Genomic DNA, 16,393 nt, shown 5'->3' with positions numbered 1-16,393 from the left:
ATTAGTTTTTATTGTTTTTATCCTTTTTCGGTTTTTTGTTAGCAATACTTTGATTGATACAGATTTTTGTTGGTAGCAGAGTGAATTTTTCGGTATCGACAGAATTTTTCTCTTCTAAATCTGGTTTGGAAATTCTGTTTCCATTCTCAGAAAAATCCACAGTTTGATTCTCGTTTTCCAACCCTCTTAGCCAAGGTATATCAATTTTAGGTAATTTGGGGGTTATGCTATCAACAACAGCTCTTAATTCAGTGTCGTTTTCAGGTAAAAATATTCCAAAAGCGAGTACAGATTTCAGATTTAATTCACTGCCCAATGCCGAACTCAAACCAGATATACAAGCAGCGGGAGAAGATCTGGTAACGGAGAGAGGGATGAGATGTTGAGTGAGTAGAGTAGGTTTCGCGGATTTACAAACAAGAACAAGATCAAGACTTCCCCTCTCAAGTTTCTTTGTGATGATGTTGATTCCAGTAAAAATATGATTCCTAAAAATATAATGTATGAATTGAAACAGTGATTCGTTATCAATGGATTGGGTTTTATAGAGGAACGGTTGACATCAAGACTTGAGGGTTGAGGTTGTCATTTCAAATGCCAGAGACTTGAACTTTATATAAACAACAAATAAAAGAAAGTGTGCAACTGACATTTTAATTCGTTTCAGACATTACTGGGTACAAGTGGGCACTTACATCCTCTACCATTGAACAATACTTGATAACCCTACATATTATTGCAATGAAAATTATCCACCAAGCTATTGGGGTCGTATTCATTTATAGCATAAATCGATAGAGTTTGGATAGCCATGCTGTATTAATGCTGTTTTTGAGAATATTTTAGCAAAATATCCATTTAACTATGAAATCATAATTTGTAGTTATTATGAATTATTTAAAATCAAAATCACTGTCGAGTAGTTTTCAAGGATACTAACGGATTTGAGTTTGGGGATTTAAAGTTGAAGTCAGGCTTTGTGAAGTCACTGTATTACGGTAAGTGGTAACATATTTACTTTGGCAAAGTCAGAATATCAGACTCTTAATCGCAATATTCAGGATCAGGAGTCTAAATTTTCAGTAGAAACTGAAAAAAAATGAACTTCTTCAGTCTACTAAGGAAGGCTTGCATACACCAAAGTTTTCGATTTCATTTATTTATTTTTCTCAAAAGTTTCGACTCGACTAGAGTCTGAATTTTCATCAACTTAGATTCGGGAGTCCAAAGGTGTGTGTACCAATATGAAGGTAATTTTGTTTGCCTACTTTACATCAAGTTGTATAAAAGGAACTTAAACCTATGAGCAGGGGGTATATTCACTTGGCTAACACTGACAGCCATCGAACTCGTAATAATATAACTACCGGTAAATAAGGAAAATCTGAATAAAATTATGGCCTAACCCTAACCACCAGACTCAAGTCAGAATCAAAACTGTCTTCAACCCCGAGTACATTTGGTACAATAGCTTAAAAATACCTTAGCGAGTCTTTATCTTCCAACTTCTCTTGAGATTGTTTTCGCTTTCCTGCTGATCTCACTTTCTTTAGCTCAGGATGCTTCTGGATGAATCTGAAGGGTAGAAACATATGAAATTTTGGTACTTCCGTAGTATGTGTACCAAGTTAGCTAGGGTAAGGCCATAATTTTACTCCGATTTTCCTTATTACCAGTTCGGTGACTGTCTGTGTTAGCCAAGTGAATATACTCCCTGCCCACGGGTTTTCTGTCCATTTACACAACTTGATGTAAAGTAGGCGAACAAAATTAGTTACCTCCATATTGTTACATACACTTTTGGAACGCAGAAATTTAAAATTAGTCAAGATGGTTTAGTTAAGTTGGACACTAAATATTATAATAAACTCAGCATCGTTGCCGAAAGGATTCCAATTGAATAATATAGAGACACCATTTAAAACAGTGTTTCTCAATCGTTTCAAGTCACGGCACCTCTTTAGAATTTGTCATGTCTCGCAACCCACCTTAAAATATAACTAGCTAATAATAAGCTACAAATTTAGATAGTGAAGTAATGTTTTATTGAAATAACACGATGAAAACACGGTGGATGGAACGTAGGCTATATATCCAAAATAAAGAAATATAAATATCCAGAATAAGGTGAGCAAGATCAAATCTAACAAATATTTCTAATTTCAATTAGCTTCTCACCCCCTAAAAAAATTGTCTATGTCCCTCTTGTGGAACACGCCCCACTGTTTGAGAACCGCTAATCTCAAATAAATGTTTGTCCGAACTTTGATCCCAGAACAATTCTTCTCATACTTAACAACCATTTCAATTTCTGATGATTATTTTGAGATTGTTTTTACAGATTAATAAATTACTCTTGTGAACTTGCTCACATACTTATAACTATCATCTTAATTAGATTTATTCAACTGCCTACTATTTGAAATACTGACAGTTAATTTTAGCCTGGTCTATCACATATTTTTCAGGACTAATTTTGTATTACTGCAAGCAAACTAAAACTTCTTGAAATATGGAAAATAATTTATACCGAAATTAAGTCAATGTTGAACATAAACATAAATCAATGAAAAAATATTAAACAGGTGAACATTTGCTACCTTTTCTCTCAATCTTATATAAATAGCAGAAACAAGTGTTTTTCCCGGAAACAGTCTCAAATCTGCGGCTCTTCATTGAGTTTGCGGTGTGGCTAATGTGCGAGATGTTACATTGAACAACGAAGATTTTATCAGGAACTATCTTTTGTGCAATTCTTATATTTTTGAATCCTGAATATTGGATTTTTGTCAAGTAGAAATGCCAACTCTGATATATCAATGGTTCGTTGTGCAGCAGCTTTGTTCAATTCTAATCATTATCCAGTGTTTAAAATCATAGCATCACATTTTTTTAAATAGCTGTAACTAATGATTTTGCTTTATGTTCCAGAATCTGGTTTATCAGACATTTATCAATCCAACATAGACAATAACATAATCCAACATAGATTTCTGGGTACTTCCGTAGTGTGTGTACCAGGATTGGGACATAATTTTATTCTGATTTTTCTTATTTTAGTTCTATCACGAGTTTGGAGACTGTCTGTGCCCACTGGTGGAATTCAGCTGGTTCACACCGGTTCTATAGAACCGTCTCACAGAATTTTATGAGATCGGCAAACCGGTTAGCAATTAGCATTACTGGTTTATTTGCTGAAAAAATATGACTTTTTGTAACAGAACCGGCTGACAACAAATTTGAATCCCACCACTGGATATACCATATATTTCAGTACCTTTACACAACTTTATTTAAAGTAGGCAATCAAAATTAGTTACCTCCCTAATGGTACACACACATCGGGAGAGCTGATTTCTGAATATCAATGCAAGTGACAGAAGCTAACAAACTTGAATTCAATATTTTGATGTTTATATTCAAAACTGATTTCAATTTTTTATGTTAATATTTTTTTAGAATTTTATTAAATCGAAATCGTTTCGATTCTTACTAAAAGACAATCGTCTTTATATATAAAAATATAACATCGCAGTAAAATAAAAATAATACAAGCAATTGATCAATCACAATAGTTCTTGCTCCTGCGTTCACATTTAAAGGAGACGACTATAGGCTGTGATTGAACATAGGAGAAAAGGGTTTTATTCAATTATATTCCGTAATTGAGATTTCTGTCCAGATAAAAATGGAGAAAATAGAAATGCTAACAATGAACTCGCTTTAAAAAAACTAAAATAAGCATTTGTTTAGAATATACTGGATGATGAGATAGTTTAACAGAATGCCACTTTGTAACATTTCGAGGAAATAAATTTTGTATAATTTCCAAGTTATAGTATTTGTATAAATCACAAAAACTTGGTTTTGGTTTATATTTATGCAACAGAAGCCATATAAGAGACAATTTGCAATTTGGTACCAAGCCTTTGAAAAGTTGATTGAATACTGGTATATAGTTTTGATAATGTTTTAATATTTCTATAGTATACCCTTGCATTCATTTTCAAAAGTTCATTTCTGCTTCATTTTTGTAAGCAATTGACATGGTCTTCCAGCATTTTTCACTATTCTGATGCTTCAGGTTAGATATCTAAGGTACAAAACTTGGCCAGTCCATCAATAGCCCAACCATATGCAAAATGGAAAACCAGAATATAAATTGTATCCATCTAAAACCTTTTACCATGTAAGTGAGCTTTATTAGATCCTAAACAAGAAGAAACTCTCAAAAAATTGAATACAACAAACCAAACAAACATTCTTCATTAAGAATCAAAATATAATTTCGATTTTCTGAGCTAAACTGAAATTTTCCACAAACTTATCAAAAACAATGCAAGATTTGTGTTAGTTGTAAGAGTGTTTGTATTATCATAAATAGATTGATAGCTCGAGTTTCCACTAATCTCAATGATGAGTTGTCAATTTTTGCTTTCAAAATAAAAACTTAAGAGTTTCAATCACAGATATTCAAGTGCAATTTCCGGTGTAAAGAAACATTTATGGCAGAGGTTCCCAAACTGGGGTACATGTAACCCCAGAGGAACATTTCGACTGCGACAAGAGATACATTAAATTGAGTATATATTTATTTCATAGCTTCTAATCTGCCTGAAAATACCTTCTCAGTACTGGATGTAAAATAATTTGAAGACCTGAGTTCAAGAACTCCTTTCAAAGTCAAATTTTCACTCACTACAACTACAGTAACCACCATGTCTACGATCGCAAATTCAAATGATCTATTTCGTCCAATCATAGTACAAAAGCCAATCGGGGGGTTCGATACACAAGCGATTCTACAAATTGTGCATAGGGTATCAAAGTACATAAAGATAGGGAAACCCTGATTTGGAGCAAACTTCACTTGTAAGAACCTTGCCATAATTAAAACGTGAGTAACTAAGCTTGGTTTAATGAGAATATCATTAATTGCTTTATCTGTCTGAACTTTCTGCTCTTGTTCTCTCTTAAACAGTTTTTCGTTATTCCATTGGATTAGCTGCTGGTCGCCATATCCATAAATAATTATAATTTTCTTGTCAGTGATGACTGAAACTTCTTGGGAGTCTTGTACTAACTAAATACCGACTATTCACTGACATCTATGCCACAAATAATAACCATTGGTAACCTTTTGCAAACTTTATCGAAATCTTGAAATTTGTAGAAGCACAACTGGCTTCTACAAATCTTCCAAGTCAGCGTTTCACAATTGGGAAGGAATTTTGTTGTTTTAGAGAATAAAAAACAGTAAGTTTACTTTGTATTCCATTTTGTTTTAGTTATTTTGCTTCATTAGGCCATTTGATATTATTGTAATACCTATAATATAAATAAACTATTCAAATTGCACAAGAGCCAGGGTGGGAGTTGTGCATAACACTAGCTAAACATCCTTCCATAACAATGAACAAAATCAGAGTTTTCAAGTATAGTTAAAAGGGGGAAGAAGGAGATCCAAAAGAGGCAAAGGGAGTAGTGTATCAGAAAAGGTTGAGAACCATTCTTAATTAAGTTTTGGATACATGAACCATACTAGAAAATATAAAAAGTATGAAATCTCTCACCTTTTTAACTCTGAAAGAACAAATGAATTGACGCCTTTTTCCAGTTGTGGCCTGTTGAATTAATAAAAAACAAAACTTAAAAAAAACATGAATTGGGCAGTTTTCCAAAGTAAGTATTCAATTGATTGTTTCATAATTAAAAAGTACATTCATGAAAATATAAAAATGCTTTTATTAGGTACATTATAAGGTCATTGAATTTTACACAAGAAATCAGATAAAAATTCAAAATAAAATTACAGATGAAATTTTATTCAGTCTAATGAAACAAAAATGGAGTCAGGATTTTCTGCCATTGCCCAATGTATTTACGAATAATACATACGACTAGGACCTTAATTCAGAAACACTCCAAATTGCTAACTTTTAAAAAAAAAAAAACAGCTATCCAATGTGGTTGAGAACATCACAGCTTCGCTGTTTCATACCTGTTCCAAATAAACCCAAATGAAAACATTCGTAACCCCCTGTTTGCAAACTTAGTTACCGCCGAATATGGGATAACAGTCGAAAATGAGTGCATGTTTGAAATTGGCAAAGTATTCCCCGAACAATGGCTGGCAAGGCAGTTCAGGTGCACACAACACTGAAATATATTTAATGGCGTTTCTCTGTAAAATACAAGCAATTTCAAGTTTGTCCAACGTCCTATGACGTTTCACGTTCTACTTTTGGCGCACTGTTTTAATTCTAGAGTAACCCCCCCATTAATAAAATCCTGACTGGCATATGATGTCATATACTTTCAGCCTATGTTCCCTGAAAATGCCACAGAATGTGATTGATCAATTATCATTGCCTTTATTTGATGAGGAATGACAGAATTGTGAATGTCTGAATTTCTAATCATTGAAATTATCTCATCAAAAACATTTCCTTATTTAAACCTATGAATAGATCATCTAATAATTCTTTTCTTAATTTCAAAATAGACTTTTGTTTGTATCAATCCTTGATTTTTTATGTTTACTCAAAGCAAGGGTGTCAAACCTTTAACTAAAACAGGTAACAATACAGACTTTGGAAATTCAAAAATTAATGATTACTGTAACTATTTTTCAAGTTCTGTATGGCGAAAAAGTTGAATTTTATGAAGTACAATCAACATAAAATTAATATTTCAGTTCTGCAATTGATAAAAAAAACAAAATTTGAATTTAATGTCGTACTTTTTTTATAGATTATATTCAACACCCTTAGGCGTGATTTATTGTAACGAATATTGTTTTGTTAAGTCTAATGAACATGACAGTGAAGGGAGTGCCATTGTTTCCTCTGTCACTTTGGAAACTGAAGTGTTCAGAACCTTATCTACATAATTACTTCAATTCTAGCATTTCTATTTTGACTCATAAAATTTGAATTTTTGTTGAGTTACTTTAAGATTGGCAAATGAGTATAATAATGTTCATTACAGTAAAATGTGACACCACACACATTCGTTATAACTTATAGTCTTATAAAAATTGTTTTTATAAGGGTTTATAAGTAAAATGTACAATAAAGAGTTACGGTAAGAAAATTCTAATTTATGTTAACTATTAAAAACAATTTTGTAACATTATGCATGAGTTTGATATGTTTAAATGTAACCAAGAACTTTATCAAGTTAATTATTTTTAAAAAATGTGCAAGACCACATCAAATCTTTAATAGTAAAGTTATCAAACATAAGAAATTAAATTTACTTCAAAATTTATAGTAGCCTACTATGAAAAATATCTAGGAAAACCAAATTTGAATAAGGGCTTACTGCTATCAAATTGAAAACAATGTCATAAAACGATGTCATAAATTCAGTAAACGGGCTTTTTCGGCGAACGAATAAAAATAGTGCAATACAAATGCAGTGAGTCCATGCCACTCATATCAAACACACAATAATTACAATAGTGACTACGTTTCATGGTGCAAAAGAATAAAACAAACTATGAATCATATTGAAACAACTCATTGATAGACATAAATAATGATACAAATTTCAACAAGGAAATACCGTATTGTATCTACATATCTTTCACATAGACTGTATATTTAATATCATACATAAATACAAATTTAATGATGAAGTGTGTGTACCAATATAGAGCAATGGAGGAACTAATTTTTTTCGCCTACTTTACATCAAGTTGTGTAAAGGGACTGAAACCTATGGGCAGGGGGATATTTACTTGGCTAACAGTCCCCTAACTCGCAATAGAACTAAAATAAATAAAATTGGAGTAAAATCATGGCCTAACTCAAACCTGGTAAAGACACTACGAGAGTACCAATTTAATTTCATTAGTTTGAATCTTATTTTGTTCATTCCTAACCGAAACTGGTTTGAAATCTGAATAGCTGGCTCTACAGCCACAGTACAATAAAACTGTGGTTCTGGTACCAGAGCTTCATTTTCTTTAACTTGGAGAGAAGTTCCAGCCTCAGATCAGTATCGAATGGTGTTTTCGATATGACTGCTGCCATAAAACCAAATACAGTTTTGTGGCAGTGGGATTGAAAACCATAATTATTGGAGTTTCAAATTTGGATATTAATCTTAAAACTTATATTTTCACAAATTTAACTTGAAACTTTTAAGTCATTTAAAAAATAAGATACTGAATGATATTATAAGCTAAATAAAGATAGACTTTATGTATTTGTACATGAAGTAGTGAAAAAATAATTAGCTGGTTCGAAGCTGAGGCCACTAAAGTTTCTGGTAAGGTGGTAAAGCCCAGGGCTCCCCAGCCCTTCTCCAACCAGAGAAAAAACTGCTGAACACCACACAAGGAATGCACAAATGGTTTATAAACTAGAGGGCAATACCATGCAGGCATCCCAGTCAAATACAACAGTGAAACACACTGAAACCACAGCCTAGAGTGAAAAGCATATACCAAGATAGAACCTCTACAAACCAATTTAAATGCAAACTCACCAACTTAAATCGTACGGCTCTTGAAGACAATTTTTCAAGATTTGTTTCTGAGGTTTAGGGGGCATTGTGTTGCATTAAATATCTCTCCATGATATTACTCCTAGCGCATATCTGTATGATTCAAAAGTAAAATTAAAGGTTAGAACAAGCTCAATAGGAGTAATTGAATTGATTTATATTCATGGGGAAATAAAATGATAATACTCGAGCTGGAGTCTGATAAAAAAAAAAACATGAATCAGACTTCCAACTCCTGGCTAATAAACTATTCCAGCTCAGCTCTGGATAAAATTCTAATCTGACTCTGGTTGAAAATAATTTCGACCTCAGCTCCAAAATCAAGAAAACAAATTTAGATACCAAAAGTTTCTGCACATACAAACTTTCTTTAATTGTCTGTTGTTTTGAAAATGCTGAAAAACTTGATGCCCTTTTGAGTCTATATCATAAATTCTAACTTTGATTAGCACTATTGAAAGTCTCATTCCAAAGAATTCAAACTTTTGACTCTGGCATGATTACAAACGACTCTGACTCCATAGCACTGATTTACACAATTTGTAACTTTCAACAACGGATAGGAAATCACGTCTCGAATCCCATTCTGTTCTTAAAACTTTACATAATAGGTAACATGCAGGTTACATTTGAAATAGGGTTAAGCTGAGTAAATGAGAAAAAAAACTCATCAAACTTGAAAATTATAATACTTGGATCTCATGATTAATCTGCCAACTAATTGACCCTGAACTCCTTGAGCAAGGTTTGTCTACTTTGATACTAAGTTTATATACTAGTACATTGGTTCTCAAAGTGCTCCATAGAGCAGCGCTACTCAACTATTTTTATCGAAGGTCCGCAAACAAAACTTCAAAATTATTTGGGTCCGGTCTTTCCAGAAATGATATTTCGGCATCCTTAAACGAGCACTTCCTCGACCAACTAATGATTAGTAGCAAATTAAAATTGTTTATTATGGTGTTATAGTTCTTTTCGTATATATTCAAAACTATGAAGGTCATTTTATAATAGGAAATTCAAAAAGTGGGGCTAATGATCCAAAATAAATAATTAGGTGCGGTCCAAATCCAATACTCGAAAGGTCCGGATTCGGACCGCCAGTTGAATAGCCCTGCCATAGAGCACCAGGGCTCAGTAAAAGAAATCTAGGGGCTCCGCGAACTATTCATTTACTTTTTAAAATAATATTATTTCAATATAAAGCAGAAAATACATCCGAGCCATTGACTAAAGTGATTTCAGTTTACTCAGGACAATTAAAATGTGTTTTTATCTTTTTAAAATTTATTGTGGGGCTCCAAAAATAATAGTCTAACCTCTTCATGGGCTCTATAATACCGAAGGTTTGAAAACTCTGAAGAGGTTTAGCAAATACAACTGATGACAAAACTCTTTTTTTTTGAATTTCGTATAAAACAAAACCCCAATCATTTATTCTTTTATGGCTCCAACCCATATAAATTAGTCAAAAAATAGTTATTTTTGGTAGACAGCTTTATATTTTAAAGCGTACCAAACATCTCACCAGCCATGTTTGAAAAAAGTGTAATCTGATGAAAGCATTTAAAACATGAAAATTTTCGCATCGAGTGTTTCCTTACTGGGATCGAGTAAATAGTTCAAATTTTATATGAGTAAAAATACCTTGATTATTTTGATTATTGATTTTGGTCATCCAAGACGTGTTTGAGGTAGATAAAAAATAAGTTTTAGAGAAGGAATTGGCGACAATTTTTGTTTTGACAGAAGATTGAAATACTATAACAGATATCAATGGCTGGTTACAGCTTATGTTTAAAATTATTTGAAAAAAAAATGATTGGTGATCAGATGTAGTATCAGGCAAGAATAAGATCTTTTTTCTATGTCAAAACTATTCTTTTGAACTTATTAAAGATTGAACTTGTAGCTCTAGAAGTATTGCGATTTACATATCAAGTATTTTTAATCAAGCTTATCTTGAAGTTTATTACAATTCATAATTTAAGAACTGCGATTTTTATTACGGGGTAAAAAATCTGAAAATAACCTTTGAAAATGAAGGACGCATAAATACCTAATAAGAACTTGATCATCCCTCGATAAATTTTTCTACACATAAGCTTTGATATAAAATTTGATTTTTATAACAGTTTTAAACTTGGTGAAAAACAAAATAAAGCTAAAAATATCTAAAAAATTGTTATCAATCTTTAATGACATTTTCAAAAATAATAATGATAATTTTTTCGTGAGATTTGTCAAGTCGCATTTCAATGATTAGAAAAAATTCTTTAAGTTGAAAAAATTAGAAAAAATTCTTTAAGTTGTACACTATCCAAATTCCAAGAATTTCCCTCCATTTGGCTCAATAGAACAAACACTCTGTGTCTCACAAACGAGGGGCGTCTGGGACCACGTCAGATGCCTAATATCGCTTCATGCTCATCTCAATAATAATCTGAATTAATCGCGGCTGTCCCATGACCAAAATTGCCGTTTTTTGATAAAAACTCTCGAATGCTACGGTAAAATATTTTTTCCTTCGCTAAATCGGATTTTTTTTTCCCAGCGCTTTTTTGTAGTATTTTGCGCAACCCTATTATACTGTATTATTACCCATACAACAATGTCCCAATCCCAATTACCCGGGACAACAATGTCCAGACGTCTTCCAAAGGAGGAGTGTCTGATCATCTGTGAAATGGGTTTCTCTGAAACGGGACAATGTCACCCGATTTGTATAGTGTGCCGTACTGTATAAGTCAGTTCTCTTAAAAATTACCACATTCATTTACAATGAAGAGAAACTAATTAGCCGTTCTAGAATTAGTTGCAAAAAAAAATAAGATGAGAAATTAACTAGCAATTCCAGCTGTTTATTTTGTATAAAAAAGGCCATAAAAGAGAAGTCAATATCATCAAGAAGTCGACAACATTGTCTACAAGAAAATTGAAAATAAAAAACTAAGTTGTCAATTCTATCACAATTCAGCAATTACAGAATTAGGTGTTTACGATCAAGAAAAATAACATTTATAACCTTATAAGTCATAAGTGAATTAGAGTTATTTTAAATCATTCGAATACAAGTATAGACTACATTAAAATTTGCATGGGATCCCAGAATTAAATCATGTGTGAATGAATTCTAAGAATATATTGTAAATGCTGGTCAGTGGTCAGGTTGGCATTTTATATTCATGCAGGTCCAACTGTCCACAATGGCGAACCGGTAGGGTACCGGCACACTAGATTTTTGAATAAACCAGCCTATTCCCACATGCCCTGGACACATAACAAGATTCTTGGTTCATCAATAAGTCCTCTGACCGGCCTACCTCTGAACTGGAATATTTAAAAAAAAAAATACTACGGTACTACGATGAATCTAATTTATTTACATTCCAGCAAAACAGTACGACCAGGAAAAGATACTAAAAACCCCAAAATGTGGCACAAGGTCGTAAGTGGAAAATTACTTTTAACGCGTAGTTTGAACAAGCAATTATCCACTTCCCCGTCACTATTTTGAGATTACAATAACCTGGACTAACCTAAACAAAATAGCCCAAAACTAGTGAAATATCGGGGAAATGGCCTCGCTGACCCAAAAATTCCAATTCTCCCACGATTAGTTTCTTGCTTAATGGCGCTGCGAGTGGTGAAATAATTTTACGCAATAAAATTTCATTCATGGTTTCACTAAAATATTACGTCATAATTATTACCGGAAAAACGGGTAACTTCGAATGCCTGTCCACAATGGTGATAATGAAAGTCAAAATTGGATAGGTTTTTACATATTTATCACGGAGAAAATAAAACCCATTAGATAGCTTAATTATATGGCGAACCACGCCTCTTGTTTGGTTACCAGCTCATGTTGGGTATAAGATTAGTTAGCTAGTTACTTGTTCCAGATGCATGTACTTGATGCTGTAGAAATCTGCATTATGGAAGTAAAAATACTAACCGTAGGCATCAATTGGTAAAAACGAAATGAATTCAAAACTCGGTAAAAATGTCAAGGTCTTGAAATCGAATCGAGTCCAAAATACGCGTCGATTCGACCCGCCTGTGAGTGCTGATCCGAGTCTCGGCCTATCCCGAGAAATTACTGCTATGCCTCTATATTCCACAAAAAAGCCCCAAAATCTAGGGAATTTGTTGTTGATGATACGATAAACATTATTAATAACAACATTAACATATTGCCGAAGAATATGCAAAATCGTCCCGTCACAAGATCATTTCAAACAAAATTGAACTCAGTTCTGCAGAATCAAATTCACAACAGAAAAGGTACTAAATAGAACAACCGCTTTTCTAGATGTCAAATCGCGACGAACTTTTCATTTCGTAGGAAAGAAACCATAAATGAGAAGCAATCTCATCGAGAAGACTTGAAAAATATATATTCTATGAAAAGTTCATTTAGGTTGTTTAACCACAGGATTTTAATATTTAGTTTTTTTAGACGAAGATGGAGACAAAAGTCGTGATATATTTTTTTTACAGTAATGCCACTTTGGTATGCGATCACAGTTTCTACTCAACGATGACAGCGGGTTAGGCTTATGATTCTGAGATAAAACGCATATCGAAGTGGAACCGAATTTTTATTAGTTACTGCTGCTTCATTGCAAACCAAACCCTGTTGCTGTTTTGGCTCTGGTAGACAGTCTCCATTCTAGAGCAGTGCTCGTCAACCGTGTGTATAGTAAACCCCGCTGTGTATCAAAAAGATGGAAGCGTGCACCACATTGATAGGATGTACCAGGGGTGTACCGTACCGAATGTTGTGGCTTGTGGGGTCCGTGTCCGGCTTCGTAAAATGAAATTGTAGTTGTGGCAGAATAATGTAATAAATTGAGATTTTTCCGATTTTGAATATCCGGACCAGTGGTTCACAAACTAGGAGAATTTCCCCCGCCAATTCTTGGTGAAATCCAGACGTTGTCTGTTTCAGCAATTCATTTTATGATCCCTTTCATAACAATAATAACATGACTTCGCCGTAGAGATTGTAGACTAAAACGATAAGCTAGTGCAAGTTTACCATCTTCAAGTCGGATCGGGAGATGCCATACGACCATACGTGTTAGTATTATCGCCATGTTTACTCAAAGGAAAATTGATAACAATATCAATATGACTACTGTATTTCTGTGAAAGGGGTAATTGCGTTATTTGGTAATTCGATTCAAGGGTAACGATACAAAGAAGTTTGGCAACCACTGGTCTGGACTATCTCATTAGTACTTGTGAATGGAATAATAGAAACCCAAAATGGAAACCGGGATGAAAATGTACATGACCAACTTGATGTGTTGATGCTAAACTTCGGAGCCCATTTTCCGGATGTTGAATATCAGAATCTTGGTTCTCTAATATGGGTCGTTTAACCATTCACGAGTGAATTGGTTGCTCTTGCCCCACCTAACTGGTGAACTATTTGAATAACGATCAGATTCGGCACGAAAGGCAGAGTTCAAAACATATAAAACTACAGCGAATCTTGGGCTGCACTACTAGAACTTTCAGAGTATCGCAATCGCTTGCACAGCAAAGCTGTCACTATTCTTGTCCGAATGCCTACAACATGTTTTTCGCAATCATTGAAATTGAAAAAAATATTACTACCTTGCTCTTTAGAACTGTATGGTGGAATCCCAGAGCAGCGTTCACATTACCCAAATAATGAACTATTGCGTAGACATAAACAAATGTAGATATGTAACTAGACATTAAGTTCTCTGTAGGATGGGTGTACCAGATCTCAAGAAATATGTTGACATTTTGTAAGGGGCCAAGGGTTTGGGCAGAGTGCAACTTTTACTTCATGCTTGGAAGCCTACTTTAATATAATCTCAATCATTTACTCGGTATTAGCTCTATTTTCAAAGCGGCCGGGAATGTGGCGTTTCATTGCACCCTTGTTTATCTTTGAGCAAGTCACTTAAAAAAAGTCACAGCGTTTATATAACTATGAATAAGCGTACAGTATTTTATTATTTAGATTGGAAGGGGATAGCGCGAACGCAGTCCCCACTAACAGAAATTACACGACCGAGTTATCCACATTTGGGATAATCGCTAGGGTCAACCCGGCCCAAGTGCAATGGCCAAGCCTCGCCTAGGCAGAACCGCCTGCATGATCACGGTTGACTGCCTCGTCAGGTAAGTATGAGTTCTGCAGCGAATTTTGTAAGTCCTAGGGCAAGCGTTTATGCTAACTGTTGTGGTGCGAAACGCGGGAAACCAATCAACGCGCGCGAAATGTAATTCTCTTCTTTTATCTCACTTCCGGGACTCTCTCGTTTATTCTCACGGCTGTTCTCTCACCAGCCACGCTTTTATTCAGGCTAGCTTGTCTCGGCGTTCTGTTGTTGATAAATAGTGTAATACTGTAAGTGTTTATGCGCTCGTAAATAGATAGTTCTATTGGTGAATTTTGTAAAGCAGAACCGCCGTCCAAACTTACCAAAATAATCTCACATTGGACGTGCAATCAAACGCCAAAAATACACAAATATTCTGTGTTTAATGATTTTATTTGCTACATCCGCGAGTTCGGAAGAGTTCGTGAGACACCGCCTGCGCAGAAGCTAACTTTGAAAAACGTGTGTACTGTATTTGTATTGAATGAAATAAAATAGTTTTGTTTAAACCATAAAAAAAAATAGTTCCATTTCCCCTCTATGGTTTAACTAGCAACAAGCCAAAAGAAAAAAAAATAATAATAATCTCAACCAACTGCATAATATGTATCTGAATGAAGTGATGGAATATACGATGGTGATGGGAATTATATTGGATGGTGACATTCAAAAGACTATGATGAATATTATTGTTTTAACACAAATTATAAAAAAATAAGTCAAAAGATACACATTCTGAACTATCAGAGTCACAGGGTGTAGGGAATGTGAATGATCAAATTGAAGTGAGAAAACATAGGCATAACGTATCATTTTATGCCAGACTAACCAATTGACCACAATTTGCAAAGTTTTAATTGGTATTGGAGCAGTGTACTTGATTGAGCAAATTATTTAGCAGATAATGTAGAGACTAACATCAAGTAGTGCTAATGTTCAAATACAGGATGTCCCAAAATAAATGAAACCCATTAATTTGATTACCAATTTTGTGGGTTTCATTTATTTTGAGACACCCTGTATATTGATTGATTAGTACCAGGAAAAATTATGAAAGATCTTATCCATTAGGTCTTACCTTCAGATACAGTGATACTTATATACAAACATATTATTTTTATCCATGCTTGGTAAGAATAAATATTTTCAATTTCAAGTGCTATTTTGGATTTTAATTGCTTAGCCCATATACAATTGTCAGTCATAGTTAGTAGGATGTCTGGCTAGACCTAGAGCTGACTTTTGTAATGAGAAATTGTGTAATATCAAGATTGTGCCGGTGGTATAACATACTGTATTTTTATCAATGTTACAACAGTTTGATTGAATTTTATTTTTTACACTATTAAATTAAATCAGGTGAATTTGATGTCACTAAAAGCCAAGCTAGATGCTGTGCCTGATGTCGAAATAGATAGTTCCGGTACATTCAAGTATATCCAGATTAGAGTACATACTGAAGGTGATGACAACAAAATTATAATTCGTGGTAATTGTAACGCTGAATATCACTCAGATATTTTTGAGGAAGTAGGACCTGGAATTGACGCTCTTGGTCTTGATGCTTTACCTATAGCTGGGGGAAGGATTTTACACGAACCGAATGAAAAAATTCTAAAAGTTTATGGATATTCAATGGGATATGGAAAAGCAGATCATAGTTTGACAAAGACAATTTTGCAAAAGAAATACCCAGACTATAAAATTAAAATATCTGATAAAGGATATTAAAA

At 33.8% G+C, this 16,393-nt stretch overlaps 2 protein-coding genes and 1 non-coding gene across 3 annotated transcripts; 1 reads left to right on the top strand and 2 right to left on the bottom strand.

The window, feature by feature from the left end:
- Window position 1: 1 nt before the first annotated feature.
- LOC120340217 (ribonuclease P protein subunit p38-like) lies at window positions 2–8,607 on the bottom strand. The gene is made up of 4 exons (XM_039408512.2): window positions 8,497–8,607; window positions 5,574–5,624; window positions 1,483–1,575; window positions 2–488 (listed from the first exon to the last, which is right to left on the bottom strand). Exons 1-4 carry the CDS (start codon window positions 8,559–8,561, stop codon window positions 2–4), a joined length of 696 nt encoding a protein of 231 aa, XP_039264446.2. The 5' UTR covers window positions 8,562–8,607.
- A 5,916-nt stretch (window positions 8,608–14,523) lies between these two features.
- LOC120340239 (U1 spliceosomal RNA) lies at window positions 14,524–14,687 on the bottom strand. Its single transcript, XR_005569289.2, has one exon. It is a non-coding gene; the product is annotated as a U1 spliceosomal RNA (small nuclear RNA).
- Window positions 14,688–15,960: 1,273 nt separating this feature from the next.
- LOC120339634 (sex-regulated protein janus-A-like) lies at window positions 15,961–16,391 on the top strand. The gene has a single exon (XM_078116336.1). The coding sequence runs from the start codon at window positions 16,029–16,031 to the stop codon at window positions 16,389–16,391; it is 363 nt and encodes a 120-aa protein (XP_077972462.1). The 5' UTR covers window positions 15,961–16,028.
- Window positions 16,392–16,393: the final 2 nt, after the last annotated feature.

The sequence above is a fragment of the Styela clava genome, chromosome 9 (assembly GCF_964204865.1).
Source record: "Styela clava chromosome 9, kaStyClav1.hap1.2, whole genome shotgun sequence".
Lineage (NCBI taxonomy): Eukaryota > Metazoa > Chordata > Ascidiacea > Stolidobranchia > Styelidae > Styela > Styela clava.
Note: the sequence above shows the minus strand (reverse complement) of the source record. Positions and strands in the feature narration are given on the sequence as shown.